This window comes from Euphorbia lathyris, chromosome 2 (genome assembly GCF_963576675.1).
Source record: "Euphorbia lathyris chromosome 2, ddEupLath1.1, whole genome shotgun sequence".
In the NCBI taxonomy this organism is placed as follows: Eukaryota; Viridiplantae; Streptophyta; class Magnoliopsida; order Malpighiales; family Euphorbiaceae; genus Euphorbia; species Euphorbia lathyris.
Genome location: NC_088911.1, coordinates 142,400,819 through 142,422,476, shown reverse-complemented (window position 1 = coordinate 142,422,476; position 21,658 = coordinate 142,400,819). Strand labels below are relative to the sequence as shown.

Below are 21,658 nucleotides of genomic sequence, written 5' to 3'. Positions count from 1 at the left end.
ATACTTTACAAATGGATATTCGAGCTGGTCGCTTCTATGGCTTCTCCTCTTCAACGTTACGATCCTTTTCATCTCCCTTCATTTCTCATCATTACTCTTACCTCCGACGAAGAACTCCGGACAACCCAAGCTAAACGGAGACGACAACGACAACGGTATGCGTTTCTATCATTCTCCCGTCTAAGTCTTCATCGATCTGATCCAAGCAAATGCCGATACATTATTTTGTTTCAATTTTTATGTTCATCTGATGTGAGAATTTTATTGGAAGCTTGAACTGAGTTCTTATCTGGTCTTCCACTTGAAATTAGGCTCTATCTTTTCCGATCTATATTTCTTATTACATAGTTTTTCATTGTGTCTGTTCTCTTTTTCAATTCATGTTTCGTTTATTCATTTTATCTTTCAGTGATTACAATTTCAGCCAACTGTTGGATGATTGGCCTCAAAGAATAAATTTGATAAATTCTGCCTCCAATTCATGACAAGGTCAGTGACCAAGTGGGAATTGTGACTTAGACTAACCATTTTGCGTATGGTGAAACATTGATATGCCTTTTGGTTTTGATTTATCATGAACTGCTAGAAGAACACATTCTAACTCATTCTTGACTCTGTCTATGTTTGTCTTTGCCGGGCAAACTATGATTTCCCTCAAATTGTTTAAGAAGCATATATGTGGAATATGGGATCAGACTACCGTCTATTGAAATCTCAACTATATATATAATGTATATGTGCTCCTCCCCCGTGGGATGTAGTTAGAAATCTCAACAAGTGTTCTTCATCTAAAACCAGAACTATGTGAATCCTTTGGACGGAGTACCTTCAATTGAATAAACTAGAGACTGCTTAAGGGAAGAATTTGTTTCAATTATTTTCCTTTTGATTGTGTCATTGGCTTTATTTAAAGAGCATTTAAGCCATTTTGGAGGCATGTTTTTACTGGGTTATGTCTATACGGATCCGACACGATTAACTGTCCAAGGTTGTTTGGATAGTAAACTGTCTCTTTCACTTTCTATTGAATGAGTAGGTTTTGAAGAATGTGGAATGTGGAATGAGCAGTTTCCTTTCCAGTGGGTTGATGAGTAAACTCGCTTAACAGAATTAAAAAGAATTAAAAGAATAACCAGCTTCACCTAACTCATCATCAGCAATCATATAGGATGCATAATCATGAATTATTTGACTTCTCTTAAATATGATGTTTTATTGTTTCAGAATTTATTTAGTTTGAAAACAATCTTTCTTTTTTGTATGATTGTTGTTGAATTTGAGTATGATATTTGTTTGTTCGGATTATACATCATCCTATTCATGTCCTAAGTATTGGCGTGAAACAGGTCAGTGATATGGCCATGGCCTTCGTCTCCAACCCAACATCTCCTACCTTCAGCAAGGCACTAGAAATCAAGAAACTCCTCTTTCAAGGTTTCAATTCCTTAAAACAGCTCAAGCATGTCCATGCCGTGCTTCTCCGCTTCAATCTCGACCAGGATGACTATCTCTTCCTCCGTCTTAGTTTTGATCTCAGGGATGCGATATACACCTGCCTCATCTTTAATCAAACAAAAGATCCCAGCATTTTCCTCTGGAATACCATGATTCGTGGCTTAGTTTCCAATGATTGCTACACAGAATCCATACAGTTTTACAATTCAATGAGAAACAAAGGATTTTTACCTAATCTCACTTCCCCTTCATGCTGAAAGCATGTGTGAGGCTTTCGGACTTTAAATCAGGAACAATGATGCATAATCTCGCTGTTAAAGCAGGTTTTGATGCTGATTGGTTTGTTAATACCAGTTTAGTTACTATGTATTCCAAGTGCGGCAATATCGAAGATGCCATTAAGTTGTTCGGTGATATACTTGGAAGAGATATCGTTTCTTGGAATGCCATTATAAGTGGATATATAGGTGTAGGAAGATGTAGGGAAGCTGTTGATATGTTCATTAGGCTACTAGAGATGGGCTTGAGACCTAATAGTTACAGCTTTGTTCAGGTTTTGTCAGCCTGCATTCAAATTGGAGATGTAGGAAGTGGGGAATTGGTCGATAGATGTATAACAAAGATGGGCGCTGAAACGAATTTGTTTGTGGCTACTTCTTTGGTGGATTTGTATGCTAAGGGCGGATATATGGAAAAAGCAAGTCTGGTATTTGATCAGATGCCGGAGAAGGATATTGTTTCCTGGAGTATCATGATTCAAGGTTATGCTTCAAACGGTTTGCCTAAAGAGGCATTGGACTTCTTCTTTAAGATGTTGAATGAGGGTTTCAAACCTGATCGTTATTCTATGGTTGGATTTCTCTGTGCTTGTGCCAGGTTAGGAGCATTAGAATTAGGGGGCTGGGCTAGCAATTTGATTAATCGAGATGAGTTCTTGGCTAATCCAGTACTGGGTACAGCATTGATTGATATGTATGCAAAATGTGGTAGCATGACGAGAGCCTGGGAAGTTTTCAAAGGCGTAAAGCAGAAGGATAGAGATCGAGTAGTTTGTAATGCTGCTATTTCGAGTCTTGCCATGAATGGACATGTGAAAGCTGCATTTGGACTATTTGGCCAAATGGAGAAGTGTGGGATTCAACCAGATGAAAATACTTTCGTCGGCTTACTCTGTGGCTGTACACATGCTGGTCTAGTCGACGAGGGGCGTAAATATTTCAATAGTATGAATTCTGTTTATTCATTTGCTCCAACAATTGAACATTATGGTTGTATGGTGGATCTTCTAGGCCGTGCAGGCTTATTAGATGAAGCTCATCAGCTGATCAAAGTATGCCTATGGACGCAAATGCCATTGTTTGGGGAGCCTTGCTGGGTGGATGCAGATTGCACCGAAACACCCAGTTGGCAGAACATGCAGTGAAACAACTCATTGCATTAGAACCATGGAACTCAGGAAATTATGTTCTCTTGTCTAATATATATTCTGCAGGACGTAAATGGGATGACGCGTCGAAGATAATGTCAATCATGATCGAAAAACGGATTCAGAAAGTACCTGCTTGCAGTTGGATTGAACTGGATTGAGTTGTTCATGAATTCCTTGTCAATGATAAGTCCCATCCATTGTCCGAGAGGATATATGCGAAATTTGGTGAATTAGGCAAAGCCATAAAAGCAGCTGGGTATTTCCCTACAACAGATAATGTGCTGTTTGATATAGAAGAGGAGGAGAAGGAACATTTCCTCTGCTTTCATAGCGAGAAATTGGCTATAGCTTTTGGTCTAATTACCACAGCTCCAGAATGCATCATTAGAGTCGTGAAAAACCTTCGAGTTTGTGGTGATTGTCATGAGGCCATAAAGCTGATTTCTAGAATTACAGGAAGAGATATAATTGTGAGGGATACGAATCGATTTCACTATTTTTCTCAAGGTTCTTGCTCATGCAAGGATTATTGGTAAAAAATTAAGCATATATTAATACCAGGTTTGTCCATAATTTTTTAGTTACATGACCTTTTTCCGTATCCAAAATACGGAGCTTTATCACTTCCATTTTCGAGTTACATGACCTTAGTTTGTTATTGCTTGTTATCATATCTCTGCAATGTACTCTGTACTGTTCTTCAGAAACTAGTGCTGCATCAACTATTATTTTTGCAACACTAAGTCAATCTAATTCCATTGTATTGCATTATGTTGTAGCCGAAAAAAATGACCTAACACTTTAGCAAGAATTTTTCAGGAGGCTCCAGATTATGAGTAATTGATACCTAGAAAGAATGTTTCAGGCTTTAGCAATCTTGTGGGCTACTGCTGTCATTGGGAGCTGGTGCAATTTCCTAACTGGTTTCTATATTGGTGAGTTTGCAAACAATTATTATCGTGCGAATTAGTATTAGTAATGCTTAAAGTATAATTCAGTTATATATTTAATTATCAGTTAGTACCCGTTTAAACTCTTGATTCCATGATTAAAAAATCAAGAAACTATGTGGTTAAATTAGACTTCCGCATGTGTCAAAATCAAGGTTACTCGTGGATTGGCATTTACTGTTCCTATTGGCTTTGCCGCCGTTGGTTCTAAGGTTTCACCTGCAGATGCTACCTGCGGTGAACCTGGTAACTGAAATTTTCTTTTTAATTCTTTAATGTTCATTTCCATGTTTCACGTCACTGGTGTAGTTCAATTCAGTTTAGTTTGTTTTAGCTAAAAGTTCTCATCATATACTTGGGTCTTCAAATCACTTCAAACTTTCAATTGCTTCATTTCATCTTAAACATATTTCATCTAATGTTCAACAATTTATACTTTTAGGACTCCAGACTCGGTGTTCTATGAAGCTCCAAAGTTCGTTACACACGTCGATGACCCAACCATTGCGGCTCTTACACTCTAGATCGTAGACCTGTGTAGCAGTTGGGTAAGACATCTGCTAAAATGTGTTATGAGTTGAACAATTATGTTAACAGAACCTCCGATCCTAGATTTTATATGTAGGTCAGCCTCTTCCCGAAAGGGTACAAGCAAGAAAGAATAGTAGGACAAGGCATGAATGAAGAAGAGCTGAAGTGGAATCCAGTAAGGTCCTACTTGTTTTCGTGTTTAAATCGATACAATCCTAGTTCTTAATAGAGCATTATTGTGATAATTTGATTAATGTTTTCTATGGATTCTACAAGCCTTGAATTCGGTTGTTGTCTGTGTATGTGCTGACAGAGTACATTGTTCAAGACTTAAATGTGAACCCGAAACTTGCAATGGAAGGCAATTCTTTTGATGTCATAACTAATGTGGTATGTGCACTTCCCTCATCTCTTCATTTTTCATTGTTTGGGTACAAGTATAATTGTAGAAGATACTAATTATGATAGGTAAAGAGTCCGATAAATGTGATAAAGTAGTTAAAACAAAAAGATTACACCTTGATTAGGTAATACATAATGGAACAGTAACTAGTAATTAAACTTTAATGTAAATATTGAGATACCCTAAACTTTTTGTCGACAAAGCGGGCAGGAATTCTTTGTTTTCAACCAATGGAAGATGCATTTTTTATGAAAAATGTGAAGGCACGGCATCTTAATCAGTTCAGACCCCTCCCTATAACTTTCCAAACAAATTGAACACTCTTCTTCTTCTCCAGCCGCGTTGTTGGACGCTCCTGTTCCACCACTGTCAACTCTAGATTCTCCGACATCGACATGGCCATCCACCGTCTGCCTCAGCCTCGGCTGATGGATCAAATCGTGTTGGTCGAAACCATCCATTATCTGCACATCGCTATCCACTGTCTGCCTCAGCACATCGACATCGACAATTTCGACATCTGCTGTCACTTGAGAGAAATTAGGAAACATGGTGGATTTAAGAGTATTAGCGATAGTCTGAGACAAGAAAAGAAGGGATATGAGGGTGAGATTAGGGGGATTGAATAAATCAAGGAAATTTAAGAGATAATTGCAGAGAAAAGAAGGGTACGGATGAGCCATTAAACTAGGAGTGATTGATAGAAAACAAGGGGAAGTTGGAGGATTCTGCGGCGGGTAAGAAGCAATTAGAACTTGGCTTCCTTGAACATCTCTGATGTAATGGAAACGAAATTGTAGACAGAAGAATATGGATTGCGAATGTTGCATATTGATTTCCCTAGGCGTATCGTAAGACATGTTAATATTGATTTCCCTAGGCATTCTGATTAATTTGTTCAATTTAAGTTTGATCGTGGGGTTTGGGTTTTGTTAATTTATAGATGAGTTTTCAATTCCCAAATTAGTAGAAAAAATCCTTCTGCGATTAGGAATAATTATTTGAGCCTCACTAATAAGGAAAAAAAAATCCTTCTGTGATTAATAAATATTTGCCCTTATTATGAAATACTAATTAAAACCAAATCAGGAAATCAGTAGGAATCTTATTTTAAAAGTAGAATTGCAATAAATATTTCCCTAATTAGGTTAGGAACCTCAAAACCAATCCCAGAACTCCATCCATGAGTTTCCGTGTACTCCGAAGCAAGTTCCCGCGTACCTATTGTAAATTGCACCCATGGCCACTGAACTTTGCTTTTTTTTTAATGGTATGGCCACTAAACTTCAAAATTTAACATAAAAGTCACTCAACTTTACACTTTTTAATAGCCTTGGCCACTCAACGCCTCAAAACGATTGTTGACGGCCTCAAAATAAAAAATATTGTTTCATGGTAAATGTTGTTCTAAACAATTTTAATTCTTGAATATTTTCATTTTTAGGTCGTTAAGGGTCATTTTGAGGAGTTAGTTAAAGTTTAGTGGCTACGTGTGTTAAAACATGTAAAGTTGAGTGACTTTTAGATATCACCGAACATTTGATTAGTGGGATTGAGAAGCGAGTGGTCACACCTGAATGAGGTTCTCGAAGGTTACATATTAAATTACTCTTTGAATTGGATTATCATAGAGGTCAACTAAAACATTGTATGATCGGTAAGACGAAATGGATGTTCAGTCTGAAATAAAAATACGCAGAAAATACGACGACTTACCGGCGACATAAATTACCAACGACGTATATCATTGGCAATTGTAATGATAATACGTGTTATAACCATATCGCCGGACTACCGAGGACATACAAACAATGTACCTACAAAATATTTATTTCAAAATTATAAAAGCTTTCCTAAATTTTTATTACCAAATTATAACAAAATAATGATTACAAAATATCCCAATTTCCTTCTAAAATTTTGAATCTTTTCTCTCAGCTAGCGCCAATTTTCCCCCAATTTTCTCGGTTTGCCATATTTCCTTTTCAATCTCTCGTTTGCCGTGTTTCCTTTTCTCAGTTAGCCGTGTTTCCTTTTCAACCTCTAAAGTTTTAGAATGCTCTATAAATCAGAAGGCAAAAGATACCCATCTTCTCCCATCTTTCTCTACTTTGATTCCCCCCCTGTTTAGGGTTTATACGGTTGAAGCTAATCAACGGTGAAGGTAAATCCCCTTTTTCTTTTTCAAAATTTCTACTGGAAGTATTGCCGACTCTTTTGCCTCATTCTCCATCTTGCTGTGTTTTTTTTTTTTTTTGGCTTTATATGATTTGTTATCTGCTTTTCAGTATGTAATTATCCATAAGTTTATGGTTTAATTTATCACGTGGGGCTGTAAACCCTAGGTAGAAAAAGAGATTATAATCATGACTTGGGAATTTGTTTTTTTTCGTAAATAGCAGTTGGAATGAATATGCTAAGGGTGTTTTGTGCTCATACAGTATTTGATAAAAAGCATAACTGAGTATGAATCTAGGAGGAAAATCATCTCTGCTATATTCAGAAGCAGAGAAGATTAGCACTGCTAAATTTACCATATATGAATTTGAGTTTCACTGTCTAATCTGCTTTCGGGGGTTCGTTTCTTATTAATGATGCTTTCTTCTGAAACAAATACTAAGTGAACAGTGTGTAATTACTGTTACAGTGTTTCAGAAAATGATATCATCCCTTTTCCTGACTTGAATGCAAAGTTCTGTATGAATTCTAATTTTGTTTTTAGAAAGTCTGGATATTTCTCATGATTTCATAATTGTGTTAAAATGAGTGGATTACTAAAAACTAAAGATAATATATCCTTATTCTGTTGTTGTGGCAGGCAGAAATCACATGCCTCGTGAAGCCTATAATGACCGACGTGGATTCCAACCTGAGAGACCTTCCATGCTTAACCCTCCTTTGCCACACCCACCTCCGAGACCTTCCATGCTTAGCCCTCCTTTGCCACACCCACCTCCGAGACCTTCTATGCTTAGCCCTCCTTTGCCACACCCACCTCCGCGCCCTGCAAGGTTGGAGGATAAACTAGAACTGCAGCATGTTGAAATCCGCAGGCTCCTTGCTGATAATCATCGTGTAGAAGTTGAGAAATTGAATAGTTTGAAGCAAGAGCTACTTGGGCAAATTCAGTCACTGAAACAAGATCTTGCAAGATCCCGAGCTCATAATCAACTGATTCCTCTTTTGCACCAGGAGCTTAGTCATGCTAGGTTTGTCTTTGGATTGCTTTTTAATTTCATAGTAGTGCTTATTTTCAGTCTAATACATTTTGCTCAGATTTTTTTCATTACAACTTTCAAAAATCATCATAGTAAATCCGAAAATGGGACCTTTGTGTTTCAGAAATACTATTGATTATGAAAGGAAAGCATACATTGAGTTGGTGCAGCATAGACAAGAAATGGAGAAGAACATTGCTTCCATAGCTCGTGAAGTTGAAAAGCTACGGGCAGAACTTGCGATTACTCATGCTCAACCCTGCCTTGCAGGAGGTATAACTATTATTATTATTAAATTTTATCTTTTGATACTCTGATTTTTCCACTGTATTTGTTGCTGATCTATTTATTTTATGATTTAAGGCGGACATTGCGGGATGAAATATGGTAACCATGAGGGTTTTCCTGCTCTGTATGGGAATGGATATGCGGCTTATATGGTATGTTCACTAATTGTTTTCAATTTGGTTTATGTGTTTGAAATTTTATATTCTCATATAATGCTGCATATTTTCCTAAGAAAAAAATAATTTCCTTTCACAGGGTGCTCCTGGTCCTGTTTCGGGGGATGAGGCCTGCATGTCTGCTCCAATATCTGAATGTTGAGGTTTTCCAATATCTGCTTCGGGTGACCTTCAGTTTTAAACTTTATTTGTATAGATTGTAGATGGGTCTGGTGTTTGTTCTCTGCAATATCTCTAGGATTTAAACTCGTGATCTGATGCGATGAAAACAAACAGACTTGATCCGAATTGTTTAATCGCCCATGATTAGCAGAACAAATTTATATAAACCGACATTTTTTAAGATTGGAGTGTTTGTGTCTGAAAATATTGGACATTTAATTTTAACTTTATTTGTATAGATTGTAGATGGTTTTGATGTTTGTTCTCTGCAATATCTCTAGGATTTGAGATGCCATCAAAATAAACAGACTTGATCCGAATCGTCTAATCGCCACGATTTTCGAAACCTTCAAAATTCAATGATAAACTCTTTAATATACAGCGCTTTATATAGTAAATTTTAAACTTTACAGCGTGTTCAATTGTTTGAGGTTATTCGATCTATTTGATGTTACTAACCTGATTCATGTCACTTTGTAAAATATAAACCAATCTCCTCTTGAAGATGAACTGGCATGGTAGCCAACGACTCCAATTACACCTTATACTACAACATATGCTAATGAGCTTTTTTTTTTTTTTTGGATAAAACTAATGAGCTTTCACACATATTCATTTGTCAAAGTCAATTGTTAAATTGGATTATATAAAATTTAAGGTAAATAATTACAAGGTGTTTGTGTTTTTACTTAATACACTACTTAGTCCTTCTATTTTTAGAAATAATTATATAGTACTTTAGTTTTTGTTTTTGTTAACTCTTTAGTCCTTATACTTGAATCAATGGTCAAATTATACTTAATAAATTTTAAAATACCAAAATTACCTTTTACTGTGTGAGTTTGATTCCCAGAATTATATGTTTTGGTTCTCATTTTCCATTTTTCATTTTGAGATCGTCATCGGCCACTTTGACTTGGTCAATGGTAATAAAATGCAGATTTCGGGAGCCTTAATGTCCGGTTTTAAAGTCTAGGGGTCATAATGAAAGTAAAAGCAAACTTGAAGGGCCATGGGTGTAATTTACCCCATAAACATTATGTACTAATGAAGCTTAGTTAAAATCTCAATTAACCCTCAAGTCTATGTTTCTTGTAATGTACTGCAGAGGGCATAATGGATCTTTCTCCTTTCTATCCGAAAACATTTTCTTCCAATCAACCCCAAAACTATTGTATTCAAAGTTAAAAGGGTTAAGGTGCAAAAATATCCCTAACGTTTTGGGTCAGGAGCAATTTTGCCCCTAACGTCTAAAATGGTGCAATTTTACCCTAACGTTGGAAGCCAAGAGCAATTTTACCTCTAACGTTAATAAATTGGGTAAATTTCAGACACTATTATAAAACATAGATATTTTTGTTCCTTATTCTACACCAATTGCATAACAATTCGTTCTAAAAAAGGATTTTATGTTTTTTATAATTTAATAATAGAATTTCATATTTAATATTTATAAATTTGGTGAATTTTTTGATTTTTTTTGTCTAATTCGTACAAAAAGACAATATATTTTCTTTTATTTTTTTTTATATTTTTCATATCTCAACATATATTTGTGATTTGTTACTGATAAAATGACACATGTATGAAGTATAAATGACAAGATTCATGACCGAGAACACATTTTGATGAATTATTTCTCAAATTGACCCAATTTATTAACGTTAGGGGTAAAATTTCTCTTGGCTTCCAATGTTAGGGGTAATTGCACCATTTTAGACGTTAGAGGTAAAATTGATCCTGACGCAAAATCTTAGGGGTATTTTTGCACCTTAACCCAAGTTAAAATACTATCCTTTCACACTGCAGGAATTTTCACATGCACGTTTACTCAAAACCCCAGAATTACTTTCAAAGAACAATCATATATGGCCAAGCAAACCAATTGTATATCTGTGAATATCATACCAGGAAAAAGAACATAAAAAAAAAATAGGAAACCCCTATAAAGTAGGGATACTATAAAATAAAGGGATAAGGTACCAAAATAGGCCTATAATTTTTTGGGAAGTATCAATTTAGGCTCCAAGTACAAAATAGCATCAATATAGGCTTAACGTTTAAAAAATGGTACCAATTTAGACCTCGATAATGAAACGAGACACATCATTGATATTACTCCATTACGTTCTATCAATTGTACGTGGAGGGAGAAATCAGAACTTAACGGAGTAATAGGAATGACATGTACAATAAATTACCGATGCCTAAATTGATACTTTTTTAAAGGTTAAACCTATATTGGTGCTATTTTGTAAGTAGAGCCTAAATTGACACTTCCCCAAAAAATCCATAGGCCTATTTTGGTACCTTATCCCTAAAATAAAATAAAATGTTACTCAGAGGAGAAACAACATTAAAAAAATCCAGATACAATGCATTGCATATTAATTGTCATCCAACACTGTCATTATCAAGAGAAACTTGAAGGTGCCGTTTTGGTAAGATATAATGACATTCGTAATACAATGACTATTACATTGAAGGCTCATTACCATGTTTGGTTGCATGTTACCATTTCATTGTAATGGAATGAGAAAACCTTGAGTTAAATTTTGTTGAAGAAATCTTATAATCCCCATTACATAGAAAAATGACTTGAATTCTCATTACATTGTCCTCTAACCTCTCATTTCTCAAATCTCACATCTCATTCTTGTCAAAAACGCAAAAAGTAGAAAAACATGAAAATTGAAAACGAGAAAAATAGAAAAATGGAAAAAAAAAATGAAAAACCGAAAAAATGCGAAAAATGAAAAAAAATGAAAAACCGGAAAAATGAGAAAATAGAAAAACGGTGAAAAATATTGAAAATTGAAATTAAAAGAAACGAGAAAAATGTAAAAAAATATGAAAAAGCGAAAAATTATATATTAATTTATTGATTTCGGTTAATCTAATTTTGTATTTGATTCCGATTCGATTTTTCACATTTTTCATGTTTTTCGCTGATTTTAATTATGTAAATAAAATTTTATGATTGCATTTAATTAGAAAAATATAAGTGTTGTAATGGTTATTACATTACATCATAATTGTCAACCAAACATGGTAATAGAATCACTATTCCATTCCATTACATTACAACTTTGATTACATTACGACCTTGATTACATTATATTGCATTACGGCATATCAAACGGACCCGAATAATTTACCTGGTTCAAAAACTCATTTAGTCTTCTAGCACTCCTGATAATACTACCCTCAAAGATATCAGTCATTTGTATAACATCTGAAAAAACTAGACAAGAGAGAGCTAGATGATGAGGACCATGTGCATTTCTTGTGGATGATGCTTAGCAATTATATCTTTGAACCATTGGGCCTTAGACCTACTGCAGAGATATAATTATTGCTAAGGACTTGGCTTCGGGACGCCGCTTGGCTCTTGGTACCATGTTGTTAGCCTCGACATTCCACCGCCTAGCTCTTACTGTTGAGGACAAGCCATTCATAAAACCTTGGGGTGGTTTGTGGTTGTTGCAGCTGTGGCTTTTCGTCTACTTTCCTTATTTGGCCACTGATTCATTAATGGGGACCTCGGGCCATCTTGGTGTAGACATTTGCTATAGTTCTTCGAGTCTGGCTGTTAGCATGGTTGTGAGATTTCTTCGTACTTTAGTGTCATCTACTCATAACAAGTTGTTTCTTTTTTTTTTGGAAAAAAGATAGCTCGTGTCTACCGCCTTTGACCTTTTCTTACTTGTCTACTGCTCCTCATGAAGGTGATGAATGGTGGATGATAATCTGTGCAACACGTCGGTTACACCATGGGGTGAACCGAACCAGAACTTCCCGATCATCAGACCCTGGCCTGACCTTATATACACCTTGTTTTTGGGCACGCTAATTAGGCTTCTTCCAATCTATCTCGGGGCACAAATCTTAATAAATATAAACCAATGTCCTCTTGAAGATGAATTACCATGCCTCGTTTCTTTTACCTACTGTTTGCTATTGCTGTTTACTGTTGGAAAAAGCTGTCTTTTCATAAAGCAGCTAATCCACAAAAGTATGAAAACGAGCAACCAAACACCCCCTCCAATTACACTTTATACTACAACATATGCTAATGAGCTGTGCACACATTATTCATTTGTCTAAGTCAATTGTTAAATTGGATTGAATAAAATTTAAAAGGTATGACCCTCATTTGAACCGTTTAAATTTGGCCATTTGAAATAAAACGTTAAAGTCAATTGTAATTTTAAACTATTAAAATCATCAATTAGAAGCAAAAATCATCAATCTTTATCCTATTTTAAAATCAGAAATTGTGACTATTTAACATGGATTGTAATGATCTTTAGGGTGGACCAAATAAGTTTTGGGAAGATAGTCTGATACTGTTCAACCAGAATGATTTTCGATGAGAACTCAATTGATGACTTTTGTTTATAATGGTTTCAATTGACATTTTTGCTTAATTCAGGGACTTGATTGACAGCTTTGATAGTTTAAGTGAGTTCGGAGCTTTAGTTTGGAGAGCCAAATAGATATTATACCAATTTAAATTTACAAACTTATTATTTAGTCTGTTTTATAATAATCAAACATTTATTTTTTTTATTTTACATCTTTTATTTTCCTAATAATCTTGTCTCTTCACCATATAGGAATTAATTCATTATTTTTATATAATTATAAAATCAAAAGTAAAGCAATATAAAATCAAAAACATTAAGTTTATAGCCAATAGCAATTTTACCTGTCTAAAATGGTACAATTTTATCTCTAATGTTGGCAGGTCAGAGCAATTTTACCCCTAAAGTTAACAAATTGAGTCAATTTGAGGAATAATTCATCAAATTGTTCTATCAATCATGAATCTTGCCATCTACTACTACACATGTGCGTCATTTTATCATTCACTGGTAATAGTTCATAAACATATTATTAGACGTGAAGAAAATAAAAATTAAAAAATATAGTTTTTTTTATGACCTGAAAAAAAACTCAAATATTTCACTGAATTTATAAATATTAATCTCTAATTCTATTATTAAATCACAAAAAAAAATATGCAATTTTTTTAGAACCCAGCTGATTATGCAATTTGTGCAGAATAAAAAACAAAATATATGTGCTTTATCATAATGTTTGAAATTGATCTAACTTGCCAATGTTATGGGTAAAATTTTTATTGGCTGCTAACATTAGGGGTAAAATCACACTATTTTAGACGTTAAAAATAAATTTGCTCTTGACTACAAGCGTTAAAGGTATTTTTACACCTTATCGCTTATTTCTAATTGATATTTAGTTTACATGGTGAAGTAATGACTAGTAAAGGATATGAACATCATATATTGCATTAAGTGGGGATGAAGTCTAAATTTGTCTAAATTTTCACCGAATGTTTTTTGGGATGTTCAGATTTACCTCAAAATATAAAATTGTGCAATTTTAATCATAATATTGTCAAGAAAATTCAATTTTATCATACACAATAGAAAATTTGAACTGGCTTATTTGACAGTCATTCGGCCATAACATCGAATCTTCCAAACAAGTTCATCCAGTTATATGTATTTTGACGGGTTGTTTATACTTGTTTTAATAACACATTACGCATTGTATGCATTTTTTATGATTAACTTGTATTTGGCAGATTTTACCCAAAAAAAATTGTATTTGACAGACTTAAATATTGTTATTTCAGCAGGTTATTCATAAATATGTTAGTAACAAAATAAATATTTTAGACATAATTGATCTTTCTAAGGTCTGGTATGATAATTAAATAATGAGTTAAATAACAGTAAAAACAGTCTGTTTAAATTTTTTGTTAAATAAAATTAAAATTCATATTACTTCACAATATTAGGAATAAAATTACATCATTTTATACGTTAAAGATAAATTTGCACTTCCTATTAGGCTTATTAAGTAACATTTGGATCTGAATTCAATGTTTTATTACAAACTATTTTACCCCTAACGTTTAAAATAGTGCAATTTCTCTAACGTTGCCAAACTGTATCAATTTCATACATCATTATAAAACACATATATTTTGTTCTTTATTCTTTATTAGTTATATGTGAGTTGGTCTAAACAAAATATTTCACATTTTTTTTTGTGATTTAACAATAGAATTAAAAATTAATATTTTTAAATTCGATAAAATATTTGGATTTCTTTCGTGAGCAAGCTCGTGAGCTTGATAAACGAGCTCGGCTCGTGAGCAGTTCGTGAACAATCGAGCTGCTAAATGAGCCGAGCTCGATAAAAAACTGCCGAACCAAGTTTGAGCAGGTTAAAATTCGGTTCGGCTCGGCTCGTTTACCGTCCTAAGTAACAAGTTTGATTTGATTTTGATCGTAGTTCTATATTTTTTTATGAAATTGTTTTTTATTTATTAGTATTATTATTCTTTTTATCTTTATTTTTCATACTTTACAATAAAAAAAAATAAAAAAAAAATTATTTTATGGAGCTAACAGTATGCAAATGGATATTCCAGCTCGTCGCTTATATGGCTTCTCCTCTTCAACATTACAATCCTTTTCATCTCCTTTCATTTCTCACCGCTTATATGGATACTCTTACCTCAGATCTTTCTGCTCCAGAAGAACTCCGGACAACCCAAGCGAAACGCCAACGACGACAACGGTATGCGTTTCTATCATTCTCCCCTCTTCATAGATCTGATCCAAACAAATGCCGATACATTATTTTGTTTCAATTCTTATGTTCATCTGATGTGAGAATTTTATTGGAAGCTTGAAGTGAGTTCTTAGCATTACTGTTATCTCGTCTTCCACTGGAAATTAGGCTCTACGTTTTCCGATCTATATTTCTTATTACATAGTTTTTCATTGTGTCTGTTCTCTTTTTCAATTCATGTTTCGTTTATTCATTTTATCTTTCAGTGATTCAAATTTCAGCCAACTGTTCGATGATTGGCCTCAAAGAACGATTCTCCAATTCATGACAAGGTCAGTGACCAAGTGGGAATTGTGACTTAGACTAACCATTTTGCATATGGTGAAACATTGATATGCCTTTTGGTTTTGATTTATCATGAACTGCTAGAAGAACACATTCTAACTCATCCTTGACTCTGTCTATGTTTGTTTAAGAAGCATATATGTGGAATATGGGATCAGACTACCATGTATTGAAATCTCAACTATATATATAATGTATATGTGCTCCTCCCCCATGGGATGTAGTTAGAAATCTCAACTATGTGTTCATTTTTTTTATTGTCCGTTCTTAATTCGACAAGTGCTCTGCATCTAAAACCAGAACTATGTGAATCCTTTGGATGGAGTAGCTTCAATTGAATAAACTAGTGACTGCTTAAGGGAAGAATTTGTTTCAATTATTTTCCTTTTGATTGTTCCCTTAGCTTTGTTTAAAGAGCATTTAAGCCATTTTGGAGGCATGTTTTTACTGGGTTGTGTCTATATGGATCCGACACTGTCCAAGGTTGTTTAGATAGTAAACTGGGAGCTGGTGCAATTTCCTAACTGGTTTCTATATTGGTGAGTTTGCAAACAATTATTATCGTGTAGGGCATTCTGCTTTTGCGAATTAGTATTAGTAATGCTTAAAGTATATTCAGTTATATATTTAATTATCAGTTAGTACCCGTTTAAACTCTTGATTCCATGATTAAAAAATCAAGAAACTATGTGTTAAATTAGACTTCCGCATGTGTCAAAATCAAGGTTACTCGTGGATTGGCATTTACTGTTCCTATTGGTTCTGCCGCCGTTGGTTCTAAGGTTTCACCTGCAGATGCTACCTGCGGTGAACCTGGTAACTGAAATTTTCTTTTTAATTCTTTAATGTTCATTTCCATGTTTCATGTCACTGGTGTAGTTCAATTCAGTTTAATTTGTTTTAGCTAAAAGTTCTCATCATATACTTGGGTCTTCAAATCACTTCAAACTTTCAATTGCTTCATTCATCTTAAACATATTTCATCTAATGTTCAACAATTTATACTTTTAGGACTCCAGACTCGGTGTTCTATGAAACTCCAAGGTTCGTTACACACGTACCATTGCGGCTCTTACACTCTAGGAGTTATCATCGTAGACCTGTGTAGCAGTTGGGTAAGACATCTGCTAAAATGTGTTATGAGTTGAACAATTATGTTAACAGAACCCTCCAATCCTAGATTTTATATGTAGGTCAGCCTCTTCCCGAAAGGGTACAAGCAAGATAGAATAGTAGGACAAGGCATGAATGAAGAAGAGCTGAAGTGGAATCCAGTAAGGTCCTACTTGTTTTCGTGTTTAAATCGATACAATCCTAGTTCTTAATAGAGCATTATTGTGATAATTTGATCAATGTTTTCTATGGATTCATCCAAGCCTTGAATTCGGTTGTTGTCTGTGTATGTGCTGACAGAGTACATTGTTCAAGACTTAAATGTGAACCCGAAACTTGCAATGGAAGACAATTCTTTTGATGTCATAACTAATGTGGTATGTGCACTTCCCTAATCTCTTCACTTTTCATTGTTTGGGTACAAGTATAATTGTAGAAGAAAATAATTATGATAGGTAAAGAGTCCGATAAATGTGATAAAGTAGTTAAAACAAAAAGATTAGGTAATACATAATGGAACAGTAACTAGTAATTGAACTTTAATGTCATATTGATATTGAGATACCCTAAACTCTAATTCCTAAACATTTTGTCGACAAAGCGGGCAGGAATTCTTTGTTTTCAACCAATGGAAGATGCATTTTTTATGAAAAATGTGAAGGCACGGCATCTTAATCAGTTCAGACCCCTCCCTATAACTTTCCAAACAAATTGAACACTCTTCTTCTTCTCCAGCCGCGTTGTTGGACGCTCCTGTTCCACCACTGTCAACTCTAGATTCTCCGACATTGACATGGCCATCCACCGTCTGCCTCAGCCTCGGCTGATGGATCAAATCGTGTTGGTCAAAACCATCCATTACCTGCACATCGCCATCCACTGTCTGCCTCAGCACATTGACATCGACAATTTCGACATCTGCTGTCACTTGAGAGAAATTAGGAAACAAGGTGGATTTAAGAGTATTAGCGATAGTCTGAGACAAGTAAAGACGGGATGTGAGGTTGAGATTAGGGGGATTGAATAAATCAAGGAACTTAAAGAGATAATTGCAGAGAAAAGAAGGGTACGGATGAGCCATTAAACTAGGAGTGATTGATAGAAAACAAGGGGAAGTTGGAGGATTCTGCGGGTAAGAAGCAATTAGAGTTTGGCTTCCTTGAACATCTCTGATGTAATTGAAACGAAACTGTAGCCAGAAGAATATGGATTGTGAATGTTGCATATTGATTTCCCTAGGCATATCGTAAGACATGTTAATATTGATTTCCCTAGGCATTCTGATTCATTTGCTCAAGTTAAGTTTGATCGTTGGGTTTGGGTTTAGTTAATTTATAGATGAGGTTTCAATTCCCAAATTAGTAGAAAAAATCCTTCTGCGATTAGGAATAAATATTTGAGCCTCACTAATAAGGAAAAAAAATCCTTCTATGATTAATAAATATTTGCCCTTATTATGAAATACTAATTAAAACCAAATCAGGAAATCAGTAGGAATCTTATTTTAAAAGTAGAATTGCAATAAATATTTTCCTAATTAGGTTAGGAACCTCAAAACGAATCCCAGAACTCCATCCATGAGTTTCCGTGTACTCCGAAGCAAGTTTCCGCGTACCTATTGTAAATTTTACACCCATGGCCACTGAACTTTGTTTTTTTTTAATGGTATGGCCACTAAACTTCAAAATTTAATATAAAAGTCACTCAACTTTACACTTTTTAATAGCCTTGGCCACTCAACGACTCAAAACGATTGTTGACGGTCTCAAAATAAAAAATATTGTTTCATGGTCAATACCGTTCTAAACAACTTTAATTCTTGAACATTTTCACTTTGAGGTCGTTAAGGGTCATTTTGGGGAGTTAGTTAAAGTTTAGTAGCTACGTGTGTTGAACGTGTAAAGTTGAGTGACTTTTAGATATCACCGAACATTTGATTAGTGGGATTGAGAAGTGAATGGTCACACCTGAATGAGCTTCTCGAAGGTTACATTGGCAATTGTAATGATAATGCGTGTTATAACCATGTGGTCGGACTTACCGAGGACATACAAACAACATACCTACAAAATATTTATTTCAAAATTATAAAAGTATTCCTAAATTTTTATTACCAAATTATAACAAAATAATTATTACAAAATATCCCAATTTCCTTCTAAAGTTTTGAATCTTTTCTCTCAGCTAGCCCCAATTTTTCCCCAATTTTCTCGGTTTGCTGTATTTCCTTTTCTCATTTTGCCGCGTTTCCTTTCTCAGTTTGCCGTATTTCCTTTTCAATCTCTCGTTTGCCGTGTTTCCTTTTCAACCTCTAAAGTTTTAGAATGCTCTATAAATCAGAAGACAAAAGCAACCCAAAATGGCGAGACACCCATCTTCTCCTCTTCCGCTCTACTTTGATTCCCAAATCTTTCTCTACTTTGATTCCCCCCTGTTTAGGGTTTATACGGTTGAAGCTAATCAACTGTGAAGGTAAATCCCCTTTTTCTTTTTCAAAATTTCTACTGGAAGTATTGCCGACTTTTTTGCCTCATTCTCCATCTTGCTGTGTTCTTTTTTTCTTTTTTTCTTTTTTGGCTTTATACGATTTGTTATCTGCTTTTCAGTATGTAGTTATCCATAAGTTTATGGTTTAATTTATCATGTGGGGCTAAAAATCCTATGTAGAAAAAGAGATTATAATCATGTTTCATGACTTGGGAATTTGTTTTTTTTTCGTAAATAGCAGTTGGAATGAATATGCTAAGGGGGTTTTGTGTTCATACAGCATTTGTAAAAAGCATAACTAGGAGGAAAATCATCTCTGCTATATTCAGAAGCAGAGAAGATTAGCACTGCTAAATTTACCATATATGAATTTGAGTTTCACTGTCTAATCTGCTTGTGGGTTCGGTTCTTATTATTAATGATGCTTTCTTCTGAAACAAATACTAAGTGAACAGTGTGTGTAATTACTGTTACAGTGTTTCAGAAAATGATATCAAATATCCCTTTTCCTGACTTGAATGCAAAGTTCTGTATGTATTGTGCAGCGGTCTATGCAAAGTTCTGTATGAATTCTAATTTTGTTTTTAGAAAGTCTGGATATTTCTCATGATTTCATAATTGTGTTAAAAGGAGTGGATTACTAAAAACTAAAGATAATATATCCTTATTCTGTTGTTGTGCACGTCCTTTGTAGAGTAACCTATAATGGCAGGCAGAAAGCACATGCCTTGTGAAGCCTATAATGACCGACGTGGGTTCCAACCTGAGAGACCTTCCATGCGTAGACCTCCTTTGCCACACCCACCTCCGCACCCTGCAAGGTTGGAGGATAAACTAGAACTGCAGCATGTTGAAATCCGCAGGCTCCTTGCTGATAATCGTCGGATGATGGAAGATCGGATGTCTTTTCAGCAACAAATTGAGAAATTGAATAGTTTGAAGCAAGAGCTGCTTGGGCAAATTCAGTCACTGAAACAAGATCTTGCAAGATCCCAAGCTGATAATCAACAGATTCCTCATTTGCACCAGGAGCTTGTGCATGCTAGGTTTGTGTTTGGATTGCTCAGATTTTTTTCATTACAACTTTCAAAAATCATCATAATAAATCCGAAAATGGGACTTTTGTGTTTCAGATTCCTCATTGTTTCCATGACTCGTGAACTTGCAGGTATAACTATTATTATTGTTATCAAAATCATGGCCTTTTCTTAAATTTTATCTTTTGATACTCTGATTTTTCCACTATATTTGTTACTGATGTATTTATTTTATGATTTAAGGCGGACATTACGGGATGAAGTATGGTAACTGTGAGGGATTTCCTGCTCCTTTTGCGGATGGATATGCGGCTTATATGGTATGTTCACTAATTGTTTTCAATTTGGCTTCTGTTATTATGCTGCATATTTTCCTAAGAAAAAAATAATTTCCTTTCACAGGGTGCTCCTGGTCCTGCTTCGAGGGATAAGGCCCGCATGTCTGCTCGTTGACATAGTTGAGGTTTTGCTATCTGAATGTTGAGGAATTAATTGTCTTGAGGCATCTTGTATGGTACATTATTTTGTTGCTCTTCGGTAGAGTTTTAATTTTTAATTGTCTATACTCTATAAAATGCGTGTCCAATGTAGCAACGGAAGCTTATCAGTTAGGCCGTGCAATACATCATGAAGTGATTAGCAGAACAGATTTATATAAACTGACATTTTTGAAGATTGGAGTGTTTGTGTCTGTTTTAAACTTTATTTGTATAGATTGTAGATGGGTCTGGTGTTTGTTCTCTGCAATACCTCTAGGATTTAAACTCTTGATCTGATGCTCTGCAATACCTCTAAGATTTAAACTCTTGATGTGATGCGATAAAAATAAACAGACTTGATCCGAATCCTTTAATTGCGCACGATTTCTCTGAAACCTTCAAAATTCAATGATAAACTCTCTAATATATCGTAGTAAACCTTCACAGCTTGTTCAATTGTTTGAGGTTATTTGATCTATTTTACGTTACTAGTCTGATTCATGTCACCCGTTTCGGCTCTGTAGAAAATTTCATCAATTTCTGCCACAAATCTTAATAAATATAAACCAATGTCCTCTTGAAGATGAATTGCCATGGTTTCCTTGAGCCAAAGTCTTTGGGCTCGTTTGTTTTGCCTAGTGTTTGCTATTACTGTTTACTATTACGATTTGTTGTTGGAAAAAACTGTTTTTCCAAAAAGCAACTAATCCACAGAAGTATGAAAATGAGTAACCAAACACCCCTCCAATTACAATTCATACTACATCTGCTAATGAATGTGCACACATTGTTCATTTGTCAAAGTCAATTGTTAAATTGGATTGAATAAAATTTAAAAGGTATGGCACTCATTTGATCCGTTAAAATTTGACCCTTTAAAATAAAACTTTAAAGTCAATTGTAATCTTAAACTATTAAAGTCATCAATTAGAAGTAAAAATCATAAACTGAATCTTTATTCTATATGACATAG

General features: G+C 34.7%; 2 protein-coding genes and 1 pseudogene across 13 annotated transcripts; all 3 read left to right on the top strand.

The window, feature by feature from the left end:
* Window positions 1–4,760, top strand: LOC136220198 (putative pentatricopeptide repeat-containing protein At3g08820; annotated as a pseudogene).
* A 403-nt stretch (window positions 4,761–5,163) lies between these two features.
* LOC136217546 (protein FLX-like 3) lies at window positions 5,164–8,865 on the top strand. Its single transcript, XM_066004121.1, has 6 exons — window positions 5,164–5,374; window positions 7,587–7,695; window positions 7,780–7,977; window positions 8,111–8,259; window positions 8,350–8,426; window positions 8,530–8,865. The coding sequence occupies exons 1-6, from the start codon at window positions 5,164–5,166 to the stop codon at window positions 8,590–8,592; spliced, it is 807 nt and encodes a 268-aa protein (XP_065860193.1). The 3' UTR covers window positions 8,593–8,865.
* Window positions 8,866–15,093: 6,228 nt separating this feature from the next.
* On the top strand, window positions 15,094–20,879 carry LOC136220199 (protein FLX-like 3). 12 transcript variants are annotated; one of them, XM_066007970.1, is made up of 9 exons: window positions 15,094–15,230; window positions 15,491–15,556; window positions 16,589–16,613; window positions 16,750–16,843; window positions 16,983–17,059; window positions 19,864–20,215; window positions 20,303–20,337; window positions 20,450–20,526; window positions 20,609–20,879. In XM_066007970.1, the coding sequence occupies exons 6-9, from the start codon at window positions 19,875–19,877 to the stop codon at window positions 20,657–20,659; spliced, it is 504 nt and encodes a 167-aa protein (XP_065864042.1). In that variant the 5' UTR covers window positions 15,094–15,230; window positions 15,491–15,556; window positions 16,589–16,613; window positions 16,750–16,843; window positions 16,983–17,059; window positions 19,864–19,874; the 3' UTR covers window positions 20,660–20,879. The 12 variants fall into 12 exon arrangements, with proteins under 12 accessions (XP_065864042.1, XP_065864040.1, XP_065864041.1 ...); XM_066007968.1 differs by having other exon boundaries at window positions 16,589–16,684; window positions 16,763–16,843; XM_066007969.1 differs by having other exon boundaries at window positions 16,589–16,684.
* Window positions 20,880–21,658: the final 779 nt, after the last annotated feature.

Coding starts and splice junctions, on each gene's coding strand:
- LOC136217546 (XM_066004121.1), top strand. CDS start 5,164: ATGGCCATCCACCGTCTGCCTCAGCCTCGGCTGATGGATCAAATCGTG. Junction 7,696..7,779: donor CCACCTCCGAGACCTTCCAT/GCTTAGCCCTCC, acceptor GCGCCCTGCAAG/GTTGGAGGATAAACTAGAAC. Junction 7,978..8,110: donor CAGGAGCTTAGTCATGCTAG/GTTTGTCTTTGG, acceptor TTTGTGTTTCAG/AAATACTATTGATTATGAAA.
- LOC136220199 (XM_066007972.1), top strand. CDS start 19,875: ATGGCAGGCAGAAAGCACATGCCTTGTGAAGCCTATAATGACCGACGT. Junction 20,338..20,449: donor CATGACTCGTGAACTTGCAG/GTATAACTATTA, acceptor TTATGATTTAAG/GCGGACATTACGGGATGAAG. Junction 20,527..20,608: donor ATGGATATGCGGCTTATATG/GTATGTTCACTA, acceptor TTCCTTTCACAG/GGTGCTCCTGGTCCTGCTTC.